General features: G+C 43.7%; 2 protein-coding genes across 18 annotated transcripts in view; both read left to right on the top strand.

Annotated features, from left to right (window-relative positions):
- Positions 1-12,059, top strand: part of CLIP1 (CAP-Gly domain containing linker protein 1) — a 151,843-nt gene extending 139,784 nt beyond the window's left edge. For 7 of the 15 annotated variants that reach the window (XM_030821559.1, XM_030821556.1, XM_030821558.1 and 4 more), the window contains 7 exons: positions 968-988; positions 4,311-4,428; positions 4,514-4,664; positions 5,256-5,305; positions 7,000-7,005; positions 9,333-9,457; positions 10,395-12,059. In XM_030821559.1, the coding sequence (XP_030677419.1) occupies positions 968-988; positions 4,311-4,428; positions 4,514-4,664; positions 5,256-5,305; positions 7,000-7,005; positions 9,333-9,457; positions 10,395-10,620 (697 nt within the window). In that variant the 3' untranslated portion in view covers positions 10,621-12,059. Of the gene's footprint in view, positions 1-683; positions 744-967; positions 989-4,310; positions 4,429-4,513; positions 4,665-5,255; positions 5,306-6,999; positions 7,006-9,332; positions 9,458-10,394 lie in introns of those variants that run through there. The other 8 variants (XM_030821564.1, XM_030821562.1, XM_030821554.1 and 5 more) reach the window with 4 other exon arrangements.
- A 4,909-nt stretch (positions 12,060-16,968) lies between these two features.
- The window catches only part of VPS33A (VPS33A core subunit of CORVET and HOPS complexes), a 37,106-nt gene continuing 34,642 nt past the window's right edge, over positions 16,969-19,432 (top strand). For all 3 annotated transcript variants that reach the window (XM_003280698.4, XM_030821549.1, XM_030821550.1), the window contains exons 1-2: positions 16,969-17,198; positions 19,327-19,392. In XM_003280698.4, the coding sequence (XP_003280746.1) occupies positions 17,097-17,198; positions 19,327-19,392 (168 nt within the window). In that variant the 5' untranslated portion in view covers positions 16,969-17,096. The remainder of the gene's footprint in view (positions 17,199-19,326; positions 19,393-19,432) is intronic.

Below are 19,432 nucleotides of genomic sequence, written 5' to 3'. Positions count from 1 at the left end.
AAAAAAAAATTAGCCAGGCGCAGTGGCGGGCGCCTGTAGTCCCAGCTACTCCGGAGGCTGAGGCAGGAGAATGGCGTGAACCCGGGAGGCGGAGCTTGCAGTGAGCCGAGATTGCGCCACTGCACTGCAGCCTGGGCGACAGAGCGACACTCCGTCTCAAAAAAAAAAAAAAAAAAAAAAAAAATTTCCCTAAGCATAAAAATGTAATCATTTCTTTGAAAAACTCTCAAATTGGGTAAGCCTTTTAAAACAGGCTGTAAGAGTCTAATGGGTAAAGCAGGGTATGCCTTGTGTTGCTCTAATTGCCAGAATTGGGGGAGTTTGTTCATCTGTGCCTCTGAAGCCTGATGCAGATCTGGGAGCTGGTTTGGTTTTGCTCCCTTCTCCAGGCTTTTTAGTGTCAAAGAAGGGGCTCCAAAGCGCGAGGCATGGATTTTTGGAGTCAGAATTCATCCTGTCAGTGCCAATGCAGGATTTCTGTTAGGAGTAAAAACTGGTTTGGCAATAAAGCCCCCAAATTCTGAAGAGGTCCCGTGCTACTTCAGCTCATCCGGCTCACTGTGGGTTGCTAACTGTCTGACTGTCTCCGAGCTTGCGCTACTTACCAATGCTCATTTCACCCCTCTCTTTTCCCTTTCCTACTCTTGCTTCCTTTGCTATATCTGTGTGTCTTTAATGGTAAGACTAAAGAAAGTCTATCCACGTTATAATAAATAAATTTCATATATTTTTAGTAAACCAAATTGTTGTATATATTTTTTGGCTGCCTTTGTCCCTCTGTGTCTTGCTTTTGTTTTGTAAAATATTCTCAGCAGTATATATATATATATATATACACACACACATATATTTCCTTTTTATATCTATATACAGCAAAGAACTTCAGTGCAAATTTAGTCTCCTTACTGTATTTGCATTTCTCTTCATGGTTCTAATATTTGGTTCTTGTTATCTTGCATTTTTAAAGCTTGCCCAGTAACACTTTAAGGTATTTGCTTCATTACTGGAATTTATTTCTTATATAAGTAGTAAGGAAAGAATCTGGGTAAAATGTTCCCTTGGGAGATGGAGAGAGAAAGATTTCTGTTCCCTCTATCCCTTCTTTCATGTTATGTTTATTTTCCCTTCTTGATTTTTTTTGGTAATACCAAGTCATTCCAGCTAATGGCTTAATATGATTTGTGACTCAAACATCAGTAATGTTGGCATAGACGGTGGTTTAATTTAGTCCCTCCTGGTGGTTTGCACAGTGGAATTGGAGCTTAGAGATGGTCTAAGAAGCTAGCAATGACAATGGGTCACAAAGATGAGCTGCCAGAGTCTACTTATCCTGTCATTTGCTGTATAAATCACAAGTCAGATTTCTTTCTTAACCATGCACGTGTTGGTAACTTGTATAAGAAGCATTCTGGCAGCTATCTCCTTAGAAAGCAGCCAGGCTGAGAGGTTGTGTGTGTATGTGATGATGAGCAGAGTTTGTTTGGTGGCCCCAGAGAAGGACACCTGTTCCTTTTTCCTTCTGCCAGCTGGAGGTTTATCCCTCCCCAGCACTAAGCATCTGTGGGATCTTGGCCAAATAGAGTCCTGATTATAGGGAAATCTAAATCTCTTCTTGACAACCCCCAAATCCTGGTATTTTTTTAGTAAAAACATTTAAAATTACATTTCTCAAATTTGAGTTGGATTTATAGCAAGTGAAGCTCTGGAAATCATTTTTTTAATAGAATCAACTACTAAATGTGTTTAATAGAAACATAAGAAACCCAGGATTTTTTTTTTTTTTAGACGGGGTCTTGCTGTGTTGTCCAGGCTGGAGTGCAGTGACACTATCACAGCTCACTACAACCTCAAGCTCCTGGGCTCAAGCCATCCTCCCGCCTCAGCTTCCCTAGTAGCTGGGACAACAGGCATGCGCTGCCATGCCTAGCTAATTTTTTTTTTTAAGTTTTTGTAGAGATGGGGGGTCTCACTGTGTCAACCAGGCTGGTCTCGAACTCCTGGCCTCAAGTGGTCCTCCTGCCTTGGCCTCCCAGAGTGCTGGGATGACATGGATGAAACACCATGCCTGGCTGAAACCCAGGCTTTATTGCATCTTTGGATGTCATCAGATATTTTTACTTCCCAGGTGGCAAAAAGCACCTGTACATTCCTTTCAGTTAAGTTGCTGTGTTAACCTAAGCAAGAGCCTATGTCCTAACAAGGTTACTAGCTTAGTAATTTACCTGCACTGATGCCCACCCGTTTCCAGTGCGTGAGTAATGCTGGGGTTTTTAATTCAAGAAATTTCTGTCTCAGATTCTTTTCTTACTACTTCTCATCCTGGAGTGTAAGTGTAAGCCACACAATGAGATAAATACAACACTTATATTTTCATCTTTGTATAGAGTTTCAATTTGCCATAAGTCATGAGATTTCTGTAACTTGTGTGCCGGATATCTTGGGTCTCACTAACCAGACATACATTCTGCCGTTTCTAACCTGGGCCTCAGTTTTCTGTTCCTCCAGTTGGTTCCAAAACAGACTACCAGTACATCCTCTGCATTTTCCCAGTTCCTTGGAATAGAACCAGGTGTGATTTGGCTTCTTGTTGAGGTTATGACCACTCACTGATGATTGTGCTAATGTAGTGTCTTAGGTTGTATGGCCTGTGGCCTAGCCTAGGAAATTTTTCTCCAGTTTTGTTTTTCCTAAAGTATTTTTGTCATTTTCCTCTCGTGTTTCACACTGCATGTCATTTAAAAAACTTTTCATTTTAAAATAATTTTAGATTTCCAGAAGAGTTGCAAAAGTAGTGCATCCAGTTCTCATAGACCTTTCCCCAGATGCCCCTAATTGAACATCCTACACAGCCCCGGCACACTCAGCAAAACTGAGAAATTACCATGAGCAGCATACTCTCAAATGAAACAAGGGACTTCATTCAGATTTCACCAGTTTCCTCACTAATGTCCTTTTGTGTTACAGCATCCAAACTAGGATCCTGCCTTGCAGTTAGTTGTCATATCTCCTTCATCTTCTCTGTATGTGACAGTTCCTCAGCCTTTTCTTGTATTTAATGACCTTGGCATTTTAAAATGCATAAACTTTCAGTATGGCCGGCTCACGCCTGTAATCCCAGCACTTTGTGAGGCTGAGGTGGGCGGATCACTTGAGGTCAGGAGTTTGAGACCAGCCTGGTAACCAACATGGTGAAACCCCATCTCTACTAAAAATACAAAAATTAGCTGGGCGTGGTGGCGGGCACCTGTAATCCCAGCTACTCAGGAGGCTGAGGCAGGAGAAGCGCTTGAACCCGGGAGGCGGAGGTTGCAGTGAGCAGAGATAGCACCATTGCACTCCAGCCTGGGCAACAGAGCGAGACTCTGTCAAAAATAAAAATAAAAAACCCCACAACTTTAAATAGGTACACATATGTAAACACATGCTCTTTGGGCTGTTTTCACTGTCTCCTGCATCCCTCCCTGTTCCTCCTTCATCTTTCCCTTTCTCTTCCCACTCCCACAACCCTCTCATTAAAGGCCTCATCCCCGCCCTGTGCTGATAACCAAGTGCTGAGTCAGGCCAAGAACGTAAACCAGGCGCTCTGAATTTCTCCTTCCAGGCTCCCCACGCGTTCATTCTGCACCTGAGAAAACCATTTTAACATTTTCTGTTCTAGCCTTTATGTAATTACCATTAATTTCTGTGAACTAATTTAATGTCCTCTTCAGAGTCTATGGCTGGAAAGTAATAATCCTTCAGCTTGAGTAATAATAATAATCTTTACTACTGTTTTGGCCCATAACATCTTAAACACCCATTCTTGGAACTTGCTACAAAAGTTACTGAAATTAGTGAGAACCAATTGATATTTCCAGCATAAAGCTGCTCTGCATGACATCTGTATAACTGCTTTGCATGTGTGTATTTTAATTGTCATTATTGCTTGGTAATAATTTATTCAAGAATTAACAAAATTCAGCGCGGGGGTTAGATTTTAGTGGAGTATTGGGGAGGGTGCAACCGTTTTTTCTTTTTTAATTCTACCTCTTCCAAATTTATTAACTTGTTTCTTTAAGTTCAAATGGATACAATCACATGCAGACTGTGGCATGTCTATGCATAGGTAAACTTTTTCTCCCCTCACAGTAAGTAAAATTTCAAGTAAAATTTTGTGAGCATAATGACCTTAACTCCCTGTAAAACTTCCCTGTTATGCTTTTTTTTTTTTTTACATTAACTAACATTAATTATGTGTTTGTTCTAGAACAGTTGTACACTGACCAGTCTTTCGGTTGATTTGTGGAACTTTTAACTCTTTGGTCTTTTAGAGAATCCAAGTTCATAAAAGACGCAGATGAAGAGAAAGCTTCCTTGCAGAAATCCATCAGTATAACTAGTGCCTTACTCACAGAAAAGGATGCCGAGCTGGAGAAACTGAGAAATGAGGTAGAGTACCACCCAGGGTGGACGAGCTTTCACGTGGCCTCCTTTTGTTCATACCCCCAGCCTAAGCTAAACAACTGTGTTTCAGGTCACAGTGCTCAGGGGAGAAAACGCCTCTGCCAAGTCCTTGCATTCAGTTGTTCAGACTCTAGAGTCTGATAAGGTGAAGCTTGAGCTCAAGGTAAAGAACTTGGAGCTTCAACTCAAAGAAAACAAGAGGCAGCTCAGCAGCTCCTCAGGTAAAGGGCGCCTGCCCAGTGCTTCTCTGTACACCGCGCTTCCTCCCAAGGAGCCCTTTCTAGTAGAGATGCTCTTCGAAGACAGCTCTCATGCTGCCCTGAGCCTGACTCTCCTTAGCTCTTCCACCACTTAATCAATCGAGGGCTAATCCCACGTGCCTGCCATCCCCGTTCCTGGGCCTTCTTGTGGTCTGGCAATATTGTCACAAACCTACTATGATGGCTGCCTGCTGCCATCCAGACTGGGGGGTCTTAAAGTACATAACAGTGCAGGAGAAGAGGTGGTCCCTTTTGTGAAGAAGGGTGGATTGCCTCTGTACATTCAGATGGACGTGACAGGCATCCTTACCCAGGAGTTAGCAGGCCTGAGGGAGAGCACATGAAGGGCAGGGCTGGTGTCTGTGAGACCCTGTAGGGTCCCGCAAGGGGACAGGAACTCATCCACATGTGCTCAAAGTGGTGCATCTGGGAAGTCCACAGGAAAATGAGTTTTGAACACAGGCCCTTTCACTGCAGTTTAGATTGTGATTAAAAATATACATATATTCTCCCTCCACTTGTTTTTTTTTTTTTTTTTCCCTCAAATATAAGGTAATACGGACACTCAGGCAGACGAGGATGAAAGAGCCCAGGAGAGTCAGGTAATGTTCCTGCCTTATTGCTTTACTTTTTTGCTATTTTTCAAAATCATTGTATCTTTTGGTTTATTTCCTTCTCATTTGATGGGGTTTGTATCATTCAGTCTTTTGAATGGGTAATACATTCCTCTAGTCCAAACATTAAACAGAATTAAAAATATATACATTAAATGTCTTCCTCCAAACCTTCTGTGTCTTCTGCTCAGTTCCCAACCCTGCAAACAATTAATTACTGTTATTAGTGTCTTTCCTTTTCAGAGATTTTTTTAAATGTGTATATAAGCCAGCACTAAATACAGTCTTCCCTCCCTTTTTTTTTTTTAACATAAATAATGGCAGACTACGTAAACGGTTCTGCACTTGTCTTTTTTATAGCTAGGTAGTGTTCCATTATGTGGATTTACTATAATTTAGTCAGTTCCCTATTGGTTGACAATGACCCTTGGGATGTTTCTGATCCTTTGGGTGTATTATAAACAGTGCTGTAAGGAATTATCTTGGGCAGCTGTCATTTTATATGTTAGTATTTCTGCAGGATGAATTCCTAGAAGTAGAATTGCTCTGTCAAAGGGTTTGTTACTCATCTTATCCTTAAAAAGACTGGTTTCTTAAAAACTCAGTCTCTTAAAGCGAAAATTAACAAAACAACTTTAGTTTTAAACTAAAAATGGGATTAGGCCAGGAATGGTGGCTCATCCCTGTAATTCCAGCACTTTGGGAGGCCAAGGTAGGATGATTGCTTGAGCCCAAAAGTTTGAGACCAACCTGGACATAGCGAGACCTCATCTCTACAAAAAAAAAAAAAAAAAAAAAAAAATCCTGCAGCCTGAGTGACAGAGCAAGACCCTGTCTCAAAACAATTAATTAATTAAAAAAAATTTTTAAGGGCCTGGGCCAGGTGCAGTGGCTCACGCTTATAATTCCATCTCTTTGGAAGGCTGTGGCAAGCGGACTGCTTGAGATCAGGAGATCGAGACCAGCCTGGGCAACAATGGCAAGACCCCATCTCTACAAAACATAAAATTAATCAGGCATGGTGCCATGCTCCCGTAGTCCCAGTTACCCAGAAGCTGAGGCAGGAGGATCACTTGAGTCCAGAAGGTTGAGGCTGCAGTGAGCCATGATCATGCCACTGCACTTAGGCCTGACTGACAAAGCAAGAACCTGTCTCAGAAAAAAAAAGGTGGGGTGGGGGGCCTGGGCACAGCAGCTCACACCTGCAATCCCAGCACTTTGGTAGGCCAAGGTAGGCAGATCGCTCGAGCCCGAGACCAGCCTGTGCAACATGGGCACTCCAAGCTGGGTGACAGAGCAAGACCCTGTCTCAAAACAAACAAAAATTTGTAAAAAGGGATTATATAAAGGCAAACTATTCTGTACTTGGAAATATAATTATATATAGCAACAAACATCCATCTTTTAATATACTTTGTATGTATTAGTCATGTTCAAAATTCAAAAGTACAAAAGCCACATTTTATATTTAAATAAAATAAAAACTCACCTTGAGATTTTAGTTGCCAGACACCTCCTTTGAGGGGCACGAAATGATTCAACATTGTACAAACTTACTATGGATTAGCATTGTCCTCTTTGTATGTCTACTGGGCTTAATAACTAACAGTGTCTTCTCTTCCCCCTTCCTTTCTGCTTCGGTATGTTTCATCTGCTGCTGACAACACTTTTCTTCCGATCAGCAAATGGTTCGTTTCATGTTTCCTAATTTGCGTGCAGGTGTGTGTGTGTGTGTGTGTGTGTGTGTGTGTGTGTGTGTGTGTGTGTGTGTGGTTTCCCACTATACTTACATCCATTTTGTGGCTTTTTCTTCTTCCTGAAATGGAGCTCTTAACACGATAATGACTTAGAAAATGCACTTTGAGAAGTGAAGATAGACTCAGTAGGTCTGCCTTCAGAGGTGGCCTCCATGATGCTGGGATATGCTGCAGAGAAAGACTGCAGTGATTGCTAACTTTGCTTCATAACTCCCCAGCTGGAGAAAAAGACCTAATATTTCTTTAAAAAGTAAAATATTTATGTATATGTGTGTATATATCTATATATATTTTAAATATTGTAAAGTGGGATCTTTCAATTTAGAGAAATGAGACCTTTTTATGATTTGTAGAAGAAGGAAGAAATTTTTTGTTTTTAAGTCAAAGTGCCCTTCGATTGAAAGGAAATGTTCAGGACAAGAGCGGTGCCTCCTGTTGGCCATCTTGTTGTCCCCACTGCCCCAGGGCTCTTGGCATGGGCACTCTCCCTCTGGGTGGTACCTGAACACCGCCTTGTTGGCGTGCCTGACTGTCTCTCCTTGGTTGGGAGGGAGCTTTAGCCTTCTCCATTTTCCCTGAGAACATGTTTACTTATTGCTCCACCATTACCAGTCAGTTGATAAATGACAGTCTGAAGGAAATTTCCATGTGACTTTTTCAAATCTGCAGAACAGAAAAGTCCTGGATGGATTGTAGAGTTTAATGGAAGAACTAACCTTTTTATGCATTTTGTGTGTGTGTGTGTGTGTGTGTGTGTGTGTGTGTATTTTTTTTTTCTTTTTTGAGATGGAGCCTTCCTCTGTTGCCCAGGCTGGATGGAGTGCAGTGGTGTAGTCATGGCTCACTGCAACATCCGCCTCCTGGGTTCAAGCGATTCTCCAGCCTCAGCCTCCTGAGTAGCTGGGACTACAGGCATGCGCCACCACACCCAGCTAATTTTTGTATTTTTACTAGAGACAGGGTATCACTATGTTGGCCAGGTTGGTCTCGAACTCCTGACCTCAGGTGATCCACCTGGCCTCCGCCTCCCAAAGTGTTGGGATTACAGGCATGAGCCACCGTGCCCGGCCAATATTTTTTATGTGGTAGAATGAAAACAAACTTGTGCCCATATATTCAGAAATACAAGATTATGACTTCTGGAGAATGCAAGATTTTTTTTTCCTATTTAAAAAAATGTTTCTTATATTTTTTCATGAATCAATAGCACTCCACCAACCCACAGATTTAGATGTTTAGGAATAATTTCAGCTGGGTACAGTGGTCCATGCCTGTAATCCCAACACTTTGGGAGGCCGAGGCAGGCGGATCACGAGGTCAGGAGTTTGAGACCATCCTGGACAATATGATGAAACCCCGTCTCTATTAAAAATACAAAAATTAGCTGAGTTTGGTGGCAAGCGTCTGTAGTCCCAGCTACTCGGGAGGCTGAGGCAGGAGAATCACTTGAACCTGGGAGGCAGAGGTCAGAGTGAGCTGAGATCGAGCCACTGCACTCCAGCCTGGGCAGCAGAGCGAGACTCTGTCTGATAAATAAATAAATAAATTAATTAATTAATTCATGGCCTGGCACTGTGGCTCACACATGCATTCCCAGCACTTTGGGAGGCTGAGGTGGGTGGATCACCTGAGGTCAGGAATTTGAGACCTTCCTGGCCAACATGGCAAAACCCCGTCTCTACTAAAAATACAAAAATCAGCCAGGCATGGTGGCGCACGCCTGTAATCCCAGCTTTTCAGGAGGCTGAGACAGTAGAATTGCTTGAACCCAGGAGACAGAGGCTGCAGTGAGCTGAGATCCTGCCACTGCACTGCAGCCTGGCAACAGAGCGAGGAAAAAAAAAAGAATAATTTCATTTGCCTTAAAAACAAATGAAGTTTACCCATGTTATACCTAGAAACATTCAATGAAGTGTAATTTAAATGTTTTTTTAAAATATAAAATAGCATCTCCCCAGTAAGGAACATTTGAAAAAATCTGAAAGGTGTGAGGAGATAAAAGAAACTGCCATAGCCTTACCACCTAGACATGGCCTCGTTTAAGTTCAGCTCTTTACTCACACGATCTCAGCATGCCTGTCCTCCGGGAGAGTGAAAAGCATGGGTTCCTAATAGCCACTGTTGGCCCCTTCTGCACACTTTGCCGCCAGAGCTTAAAGGTATAAACTTCATGACTTCTTGATGCTCCCGCTTATGTATATTCTTGACATTTTACACATCTTTTTTTTTTTTTTTTTTTTTTTTTTTTAACAAATCAGATTGATTTCCTAAATTCGGTAATAGTGGACCTTCAAAGGAAGAATCAAGACCTCAAGATGAAGGTGGAGATGATGTCAGAAGCAGCCCTGAATGGGAACGGGGATGACCTAAACAATTATGACAGGTATTTCATATGAAGACATACTGATTGCTGTAATCCCAGCACTTTGGGAGGCCGAGGCAGATGGATCACTTGAGGTCAGGAGTTCAAGACCAGCCTGGCCAACATGGTGAAACCTCGTCTCTACTAAAAATACAAAAGTTAGCCAGGCGTAGTGTTGCATGCCTGTAATCCCAGCTACTTGGGAGGCTGAGGCAGGAGAACTACTTGAGCCTTGGAGGTGGAGGTTGCAATGAGCCGAGATTGCACCACTGTACTCCAACCTGGGTGACAGAGCAAGACGGTGTCTCAAAAAAAGCCATACTGATTGGAACCTTAGTTTCATCAAAATAAGTATGTTTTTAAAGTGAGCTTCTCTAGGGGATTGTAATTAGCTGCAACAAAAAAACCAAATGTTTTGTGGTTCCTTTGCCATAAATAGATTTCCATAAATCTGGCAAGCTAGTGAGAGGAGACTACAAATGGTTTGACATGAAAATTTTAAATGTGAGGCTGGCATGGTGGCCACGACTGTAATCCCAGCATTTTGGGAGGCTGAGGTGGGCAGATCACCTGGGGTCAGGAGTTCGAGACCAACTTGGCTAACTTGGCAAAACCCCATCTCTACTGAAAATACAAAAAAATTAGCTGTGTGGGGTGGCACGCATCCGTAATCCCAGCTACTCGGGAGGCTGAGGCAGGAGAATTGCTTGCACACAGGAGGCAGAGATTGCAGTAAGCCAAGATCATGCCACTGCACTCCAGCCTGGGTGACAGAGTGAGACTCCATCTCAAAAATAAAAAAGACACTTTAAATGTGGAATAATGCACTATTTACACTGGAGGCTCACAGATTTGGCCATAATTAGTTCTTGCTTAATTTTTAAATTCTTTGCAAGTGTTCTTGTCTCTTCAGTTTTCTTGTGATAAATTTTCTGATTTCACATATTTACATTTGTAGTGATGATCAGGAGAAACAGTCCAAGAAGAAACCTCGCCTCTTCTGTGACATTTGTGACTGCTTTGATCTCCACGACACAGAGGATTGTCCTACCCAGGCACAGATGTCAGAGGACCCTCCCCATTCCACACACCATGGCAGTCGGGGCGAGGAACGCCCATACTGTGAAATCTGTGAGATGTTTGGACACTGGGCCACCAACTGCAATGACGACGAAACCTTCTGATGAAGCCTCAAGTGGAGAACTGGGCTTTCTCAGACGCACTCGCATTGACACAACGTAACACCAGCATTGTGTGTGCAGACTTCAGGAGAACTCATGTTATTTTTTACCCCGTCAGCAAATCTAGGAAAATATTTTGATCTTCAACAAATTGCCCTTTAGTCTCCCCTTATGAGTTAGAATAATAAGTATTTAGTAGGTGAGTTTTCACCTCGAATTTTGTTTTCTTGATTTTTAAGTTTGAAGACATTGCACCAGATGCCATTACATTTATTGTCCCCCGACCTCGTAGAAAAATCCCTACCCTCACAATACCTTATTTAAGTAACTTTAAATTATGCCGTTACTTTTCATATTTGCACTAAGATATTTCCAGGCTGCATTTGTATATTTAGATTTTTTGGTTAAGCTTTGACACTGGAATGAGTTGAAAAAATGTGCCATTTTGCATTTTCATCTACTCATTTAAAGTATTTTATTCTTATTCAAAGAAATATCTGAGCTCTTTGCACTACCTGTTATCAGTAGTGCCTTTATTTCAGGCTTGATAATACTTAGGTGTGATTATAAAATCATGAAGCAGGTAAAGGGAGGGGAAAGCCCCCAAACTGCTGTGGGGACATTTTATAATCTATATGCTGCACCCACTTAATCTACTGTGGTGTTTTGTTTATTAGTTTTGCATAATTTCAGCTTCTATATATTATATGTATATATTTTTTAAAAATCTATATTTTGGGAAAAAAACATACACAATGTGTCTTTCTTTTTGGATATTTACCTTTTTGAAAACGAAAACACTTAAAATGATCATTAGGACATAACAGACTAGGCCAGACATAGCATCATGTGGCTTTGCAACCATTTTCATTTGTTTGTTTTCCTTTTATTTCTTAACCAGATTTAAATAACTGGAGGAATTTTCTCCAATCTTTTTTCCTTCTCTAGCAGTTATCCCCAGCAGTCAATTAACAATAAGCCAGTATAAAACACCTAAATAACCAATCTACAATCTTCCTTTACAAGTTTTTTTACTGTTTTTAGATGAATGTACGATGAGAAATTCAACATTAATAATTTTGGATTTTCTTATCACAAAAAAGAAAATGAAGGACCTCAAAGCACCAGAACAGTTTATCGACCAGTTTGAATCTATTTATCTTCATTTGAATGTCTTCTAGAATATGTAAAAAGTAATAAAATGTACCTTCCATGCTACATGTACAATAAGAACTTCTATAATTGTATATATGCCTTTGATGTATTTTCCCCTCAAGATTATCAACTGTGTGTTTGACAGTGAATATTAAATCTGTTACCAGTTGAAATTTTTGGTTATAAATGTAATACGAATTGTTTCACAAACAGAAAACATGTAAAGCAGTATTAAAATTTGGCCAAACGAGTGTTCTGAATCTACTTTAATAAATGGTTATTCTTTTTTTGTTTTGCGGGTTTTGTTTTGTTTGAGACAGGGTCTCACTCCGTTGCCCAGGCTGGAATACAGTGGCACAATCATGGATTGCTGCAGCCTCCAACTCCTGGTTCAAGCAATCCTCTTGCCTCAGCCTCCGAAGTAGCTAGGACTACAGGCAAGTGCCACCACACCTGGTCAATTTTTTTTTTTTTTGAGACGGAGTCTCGCGCTGTCGACCAGGCTGGGTGCAGTGGTGCGATCTCGGCTCACTGGAAGCTCCACCTCCCGGGTTCACGCCATTCTCCTGCCTCAGCCTCCCGAGTAGCTGAGATTATAGGTGACCGCCACCATGCCCAGCTAGTTTTTTGTATTTTTAGTAGAGACAGGGTTTCACCGTGTTAGCCAGGATGGTCTCGATCTCCTGACCTCATGATCCGCCTGCCTCGGCCTCCCAAAGTGCTGGGATTACAACACCTGGCTAATTTTTAATTTTTTGTACAGAGTGAGTCTCCCTATGTTGCCCGGGCTGGTTTTGAACTGGTTCAAGTGATCCTCCCATCTCAGCCTCCTAAAGTGTTGGGAGTACAGGTGCAAGCTGTACTCACCCAGCCAATAAATGGTTCTTTTTTGCTAATGGCAGTAAATTGATATTCTCAGGTTTGTCATAATGGTTTTACTTCAAATGAGCAAACCCTATACATTCATATAGCAATTTCTACTGCAGTCTTGTTACTAAATGGTTTTTAAGAAATTGGTAGGCCTGGCGTGGTGGCTTACGTCTGTAATCCCAGCAGTTTGGGAGGCCGAGGCGGGTGGATCACGAGGTCAGGAGATCGAGACCATCCTGGCTAACACGATGAAACCCCATCTACTAAAAATACAAAAAATTAGCCGGCGCGATGGCAGGCACCTGTAGTCCCAGCTACTCGGGAGGCTGAGGCAGGAGAATGGCGTGAACCCGGGAGGCGGAGCTTGCAGTGTGCCGAGATCGTGCCACTGCACTCCAAGCCTGGGCGAAAGAGCGAGACTCCATCTCAAAAAAAAAAAAAAAAAAAAAAAAAAAAAGCCAAGCGTGGTGACACACACCTGTAGTCCCAGCTACTGGGGAGGTTGAGGTGGGAGAATTGCTTGCGCCCAGGAGTTAAGAGGCTACAGTGAGCTATGATTGTGCCACTGCACTCCTAGGCAACAGAGTGAGACACTGTCATTTTATTTTTGGTATGTCTTTCTGTCCTTAAAGTGTTTCATGACCCATTTAGCACAACGTACCTGCAGTTGTTATCCATTACTGTATCACCCCACATTACCTGACAAAAATAATTGCCTGATAAAAATCAATGTGGCACCATGTGGTGCCAACTATGTATTCATCCATGAAGTCTTGCAAATTGAAAAGTCCATATAATATTTACAAAAATGATACTGAACCAATTGAGTGCTATGCCTTTGAACATGCCTCTCTTGGTTTTGAGGCAGGGTCTCACTGTCACTCAGGCTGGAGTGCAGTTGTGCAATCTCGGCTCACTGCAACCTCCACCTCCAGTGCTCAAGCAATTCTTCCACCTCAGCCACCTGAATGGCTGGGACCACAGGTGCATGCCACCATGCCCAGCTAATTTTTTAAATTTTTATTTATTTTTTATTTATTGAGACAGAGTTTCACTCTGTTGCCCAGGCTGGAGCGCAGTAGCACGATCTTGGCTCACTCCAGCCTCTGCCTCCCAGGTTCAAGCGATTCTCCTGCCTCAGCCTCCTGAGTAGCTGGGACTACAGGCGTGTGCCACCACGCCCGGCTAATTTTTGTATTTGTAGAGACAGGCTTTCACCATGTTGGCCAGGGTGGTCTTGAACTCCTGACCTCAGGTGATCTGCCCACCTCAGCCTCCCAAAGTGCTGGGATTACAGGCATGCGCCACCATGCCTCACCTAACATCTGTTAAAACAGATGTTTATAAAACATCTTGGAAGAACCCAAGGATGGAGACTGGACAGTGGGTGGGATATGGAGAAGGGTCTTAAAACCTGTAGATTCAGTTATGTTTCGAGTCTGGATGAGGTATGCAAGGAAAGGGGTGGTGAGAGAGCTGGGGTGGGGAAGTTGGTGGGAAGGACAGTATTCAGGTACTGAAGACTGAAGAAAGGTTGGGAGTCATTGCCAAGTAGGCAGCCAGCGTCAGGACCCAAGGACTCACCCATAGGTAGGTATTTCCAAAGCAGTTAGTGCTTGAATAAGAACATTGCTTCTACCTAGATAATACATTAAAACACAGTAGTTCTCAACTTTGGTACTGACCTTAGGTGATTAAAAGACTAAACAAGTCTGCAGTATTTGTAGGGTAACTACAGCAGTATAGCAGTCTCTCCTGGTCTATAAAAGCACCTGTTGTTACTTCATCATTTTGTAGCATCCTGATCCTGCTTGCGGATAGTTTATTATCCTAGTCTTAGTTACACTCACACATCCTTGAGATTTCACTAACCTGGGGCATTTCACCTCTTGGAGCAAGTTATACCCTCATTTAACAGCTCATGACATGGCCTGCTGAACACAACTTTTGTTCTCACAGGCGTTAAAATGATGCATACTCTTGGCTGTGAGTCTGTATATAGAAAAAGAATTGTGTATTATCAGCCAGGAGCAGTAGCAGGCATCTGTAGTCCCAGTTACTCTGGAGGCTGAGGCCAGATGATAGCTGGAACCCAAGAGTTTGAGGCCAACCTGGGCAACATAGGGAAACCCCATCTCTATTTAAAAAAAAAAAAAAAAAAAAGCTGGGCGCGGTGGCTCACGCCTGTAATCCCACCGCTTTGGGAGGCCGAGGCGGGCGGATCACGAGGTCAGGAGATCGAGACCATCCTGGTTAACACGGTGAAACCCCGTCTCTACTAAAAATACAAAAAATTAGCCGGGCATGGTGGCGGGCGCCTGTAGTCCCAGCTGCTGGGGAGACTGAGGCAGGAAAATGGCCGCAACCTGGGAGGCGGAGCTTGCAGTGAGCCGAGATCGCGCCACTGCACTCCAGCCTGGGCGACAGAGTGAGCCTCCATCTCAAAAAAAAAAAAAAAAAAAAAAAAAAAAAAAAAAAAAAAAAAAAATCTCTGTTGAGGCTGAGAACCACCTTGAAAACCACATTGAGAACTAAAGCATGGAAGCGTTTCCATGTGTGCTTTGTTTCTGTTTTTGAGACGAGTCTCGCTCTGTCGCCCAGCCTGGAGTGCAGTGGTGTGATCTCGGCTCACTGCAACCTCCGCCTCCAGGGTTCACGCCATTCTCCTGCCTCAGCCTCCCGAGTAGCTGGGACTACAGGCGCCTGCCACCACGCCCGGCTAATTTTTTGTATTTTTAGTAGAGACAGGGTTTCACCGTGTTAGCCAGGATGGTCTCAATCTTCTGACCTCGTGATCCTTCCGCCTTGGCCTCCCAAAGTGCTGGGATTACAGGCGTGAGCCACCGCGCCCGGCCTCCATGTGTGTTAAATTATTACAATCTAAATGTCCTTGCTGGAATCAAACTGAGAACAGAAGTTTTGGTTGAGTGGCTCCTTTTCTGCACCATCCACAAATATCACTCTGCTTGTTCAGACTCTATGATAAGTGCTTCATAATGTAAAGTGTATAGAAGATGCTGAAGGAGGCCGGGCACGGTGGCTCACACCTGTAATCCCAGCACTGGGAGGCCGAGGCAGGCGGATCATGAGGTCAGGAGTTCGAGACCAGCCTGGCCAACATGGAGAAACCCCATCTCTACTAAAAATACAAAAAACTAGCCAGGCGTGGTGGCGCGCGCCTGTAGTCCCAGCTACTCGGGAGGCTGAGGCAGAAGAATCGCTTGACTCAGGAGGCAGAGATTGCAGTGAGCCAAGATCGCACGACTGCACTCCAGCCTGGGCAACAGAGGAAGACTCCGTCTCAAAAAAAAAAAAAAAAAAAAAGGAAGCTATGCACACAAAGAAGGAAATTTGTGTCTTTGACCAGATCCCAAAGGCCCACTTCCACCCCAAAGTATCAAAACGCATATATCCTACTAATATTAATAGTTTATTGAGCAATTAAGTTCCAGGCACCCAGCTAAGCCTTTCACGTGGACTACACGATGAAATTCACACCCTCATTGATCCTCACTACAACTCAGAGGTAACATGGAATTTTACTGAGGCAAGTGGTGGGACCTGGATTCCAGAAGCAATACTATTTGTGTGAAATGTCATGTCGCTGTAAAAGTCTGTTAGGGAGTACGCCCCCCCCCTAAAAACAAAAGTCCACTCAAGATTCCCTCGACTCCTCACCATATTGATACATTTTAGCTCACAAATTAAAACAGCCTTGATTAGTGCAAAGCTAAGAAACTTCTGACTGCTATAATTTAAAAGATTTGAGCAGTGGGTGGCGGCGCGCACCTGTGGTTCCAGCTACTCCGGCGGCTGAGGTGGGAAGATCACTTGAGCCCGGGAGGGGGAGGCTGCAGTGAGCTATGATCACGTCACTGCACTCCAGCCTGGGCGACAGGGCGAGACCCTGTCTCAAAAAAAAATGTTTTTTTCCCTATGCAAGTTTATCCTTAAGATATCATCTTACAGCAAGTACGTTTGCTGAAAATAAAAATTCGCGATTTTTAAAAGGGACAAGAGAGACTGTCTTTGTTTTTTTGAGACGAAGTCTTCCCAGGCTGGTCTCAAACTCCCGGCCTGAAGCGATCACTCCTACCTCGGCCTCTTAAAGTGTTGGGATTACGGGCGTAAGCCACCGCGCCCGGTCTACTCCAGATCTTTAAAATCGCTTTTCAGCGCCCGACGACTCCTGGAGTGACCAGACTCTGAAACGCGCTCTGGGTCTTGGCGAGAATCTGAACAACCACCGGGGTAGAAGAACGAGGTGGACACTAGGGCCAGAGTAGGTAGAACCCGAACCCGGAAGATTCCGGTTTCCGGCTTGGCGTGCGCAGCCGCACCGGTCACGTGGACATTTGGTCACGTGACTGCGTCCGTGGGCCTCCTGTTGGAACCTGCGGCCGCGGTTGGCATTGTGGGGCAGGGGGTTGTGGGGTAGGGGGTGGTGGGGCAAGATGGCGGCTCACCTGTCCTACGGACGAGTGAACCTAAACGTGTTGCGCGAGGCGGTGCGTCGCGAGCTGCGCGAGTTCCTGGACAAGTGCGCAGGAAGCAAGGTGAGGGGCGGGAGGCAGCGACACCGCCCTCGCCTCCCCTGGTCCGGCCTGGCTTAATCCGTTCCCTGACCGCCTGAGTTCGCGCTTTACGAGGTCCCCGGGGCTTCCAAGGAGGCGAGCCTCAGAGCACTTTTACCTGCACCCCTGTGCAGGCGGTAGCGATGAAGCGGGGGGAGGGCCCTGGGCGTACAGCCTGGAGCTGGAGTGGCATCGCGAGTGTTTTGTGAGAGCAGAGTAAGCCACTGTGATAGCCCGGCAGCTGATGAGCTGGTTTACGTCAGGTGTTTCCTCCGCTGCCTGCCGAGGCACCGGACGGGTGAGCGGTCCAAGAATGTGGTGGTCCAGTGTCCATTCATTACAGGGATCATACGTGTCAGTACAAATCGTACCTTAGAAGCACTCTTGAAACACCACCACCTTGCAACCTGCTGCTCACGCGTGTTATGAGAGAAGTTGTAATCATTTGGGCTTTTAACCTGGCCTCCTAAAATAGTATAACTTCTCTAGTAGCACCCTTTTCACAAGGGAGGCAGGAACTAGATCAGAGATTTCATAGGATTTCTTTTAAATAGTGTCACCTCTCCTTCATCCCCTTAGGGTTTATCAGTCACCCTAAGTTACTGACAGTACAACTGTGAAAAGTCCAACTGGGGAGCCTCAATCTTGTAGAGAACAGAACCCCAAGAGGTAGAGTGGGTGCTAGCAGCCTTTGAGAGAAGAAAGCAGGCTACATCATAGGGGCCTAGTTTCAATTCAGCAAAGGATGCTGAAATCTGAATAACATCGTGGATTGTATCAATGTCAATATCCTGGTTGTAATATGTTACCCCTGGAGGAAACTGAGCGAAGTGTACAGGGGCTTGCTCTGTATTATTTCTTTTAACTAAATGTTAATGTACAATTATTTAAATAAATAATTTAAGAAAAAGACATGATACTGGAGTTTAGCAGTAGAAATACTCATAGGGGCCCAGAGCAATGACTCATGGTGTCAAAAAGTCCTAGGTTGGAGTCTTCACTCCCTTTCACTCTGTATGGTCCAAGGTCTCCATCAGGCCTTGGAAAGTTACTTAAATTTACTGAGCTTTTAAGAATTTTCTCTTTTGGCCAGGTGTGGTGGAAGAGGAAGTGCAGTGTAATCCCCGTACTTTGGGAGGCCACGGCAGGTAGATCGCTTGAGCCCAGAGTTGGAGACCACCCTGGGCAACATGGCGAAATCTCATCTCTACTAAAACAAAAATTAGCGTGATGTGGTGGCACACACCTGTAGTCCCAGTTACTCCAGAGGCTGAGACGGGAAGATCACCTGAGCCCAGGAAATCGAGGCTGCAGTGAGCTGTGATTCCACCCCTGCCCCGTCTCAAAAAAAAAAAAAAAAATCTTCTTTTGCCAAAATAAGATTTGTAATACCTATATCGTAGGTTTTAATTTTGTATAGTTGACAATTTCCATATGGCTCAATTTAATAATACCATGACACAGATATACAAGAAACTAAAATTCCTTCTTTCTGTTCAGGACAGTGATTAACTACTTTCTCAGGACCAACAGTAGCATCACTTGCCCTGGATGCTGTTTTTCTTTAGACTAAGGATATGAATGTGGTCCGAGGTAATTAAATTTTTTTTTATTTGGCCGCGTGCAGTGGCTCATGCTTGTAATCCCACCGCTTTGGAAGGATGAGGCGGGTGGATCACCTTAGGTCAGGAGTTCGAGACCAGCCTGGGCAACATAGTGAAACCTCATCTCTACAAAAAGTACAAAAATTGGCCAAGCATGGTGGTGCGTGCCTATAATCCCAGCTACTCAGGAGGCTGAGGCAGGAGAATCACTGGAACCCTGGAGGCAGAGGTTGCAGTACACTGATACCACATCACTGCACTCTAGTCTGGGCAACACAGCAAGGCTCCGTCTCAAAAGCAAAATAACAGCAAAACCCCCAAAATTTTTAAATTCTTTTTTCTCCTTTATTATTATTATTATTTTAGTCTTGTAACACCAGGAGAAAATTTTTTAACTCAGAATTTGAAGGAAATATTCCTCCTGTTTATGATAGGCTATTTTTTATTGGTATTGTTAAAATTCCTTATATTAACTATAATAAGAGAATGTTTCTCGCCTCTTACAGGCAATAGTTTGGGATGAATACCTAACTGGACCCTTTGGCCTGATTGCACAGTATTCACTATTGAAGGTAAATGAGCTATTTGGGTTTTGTTAGGGGATTAATAATT

Source organism: Nomascus leucogenys, chromosome 10 (assembly GCF_006542625.1).
Source record: "Nomascus leucogenys isolate Asia chromosome 10, Asia_NLE_v1, whole genome shotgun sequence".
Classification (NCBI taxonomy): Eukaryota; Metazoa; Chordata; class Mammalia; order Primates; family Hylobatidae; genus Nomascus; species Nomascus leucogenys.
This window is presented reverse-complemented; position numbering and strand designations above follow the sequence as displayed.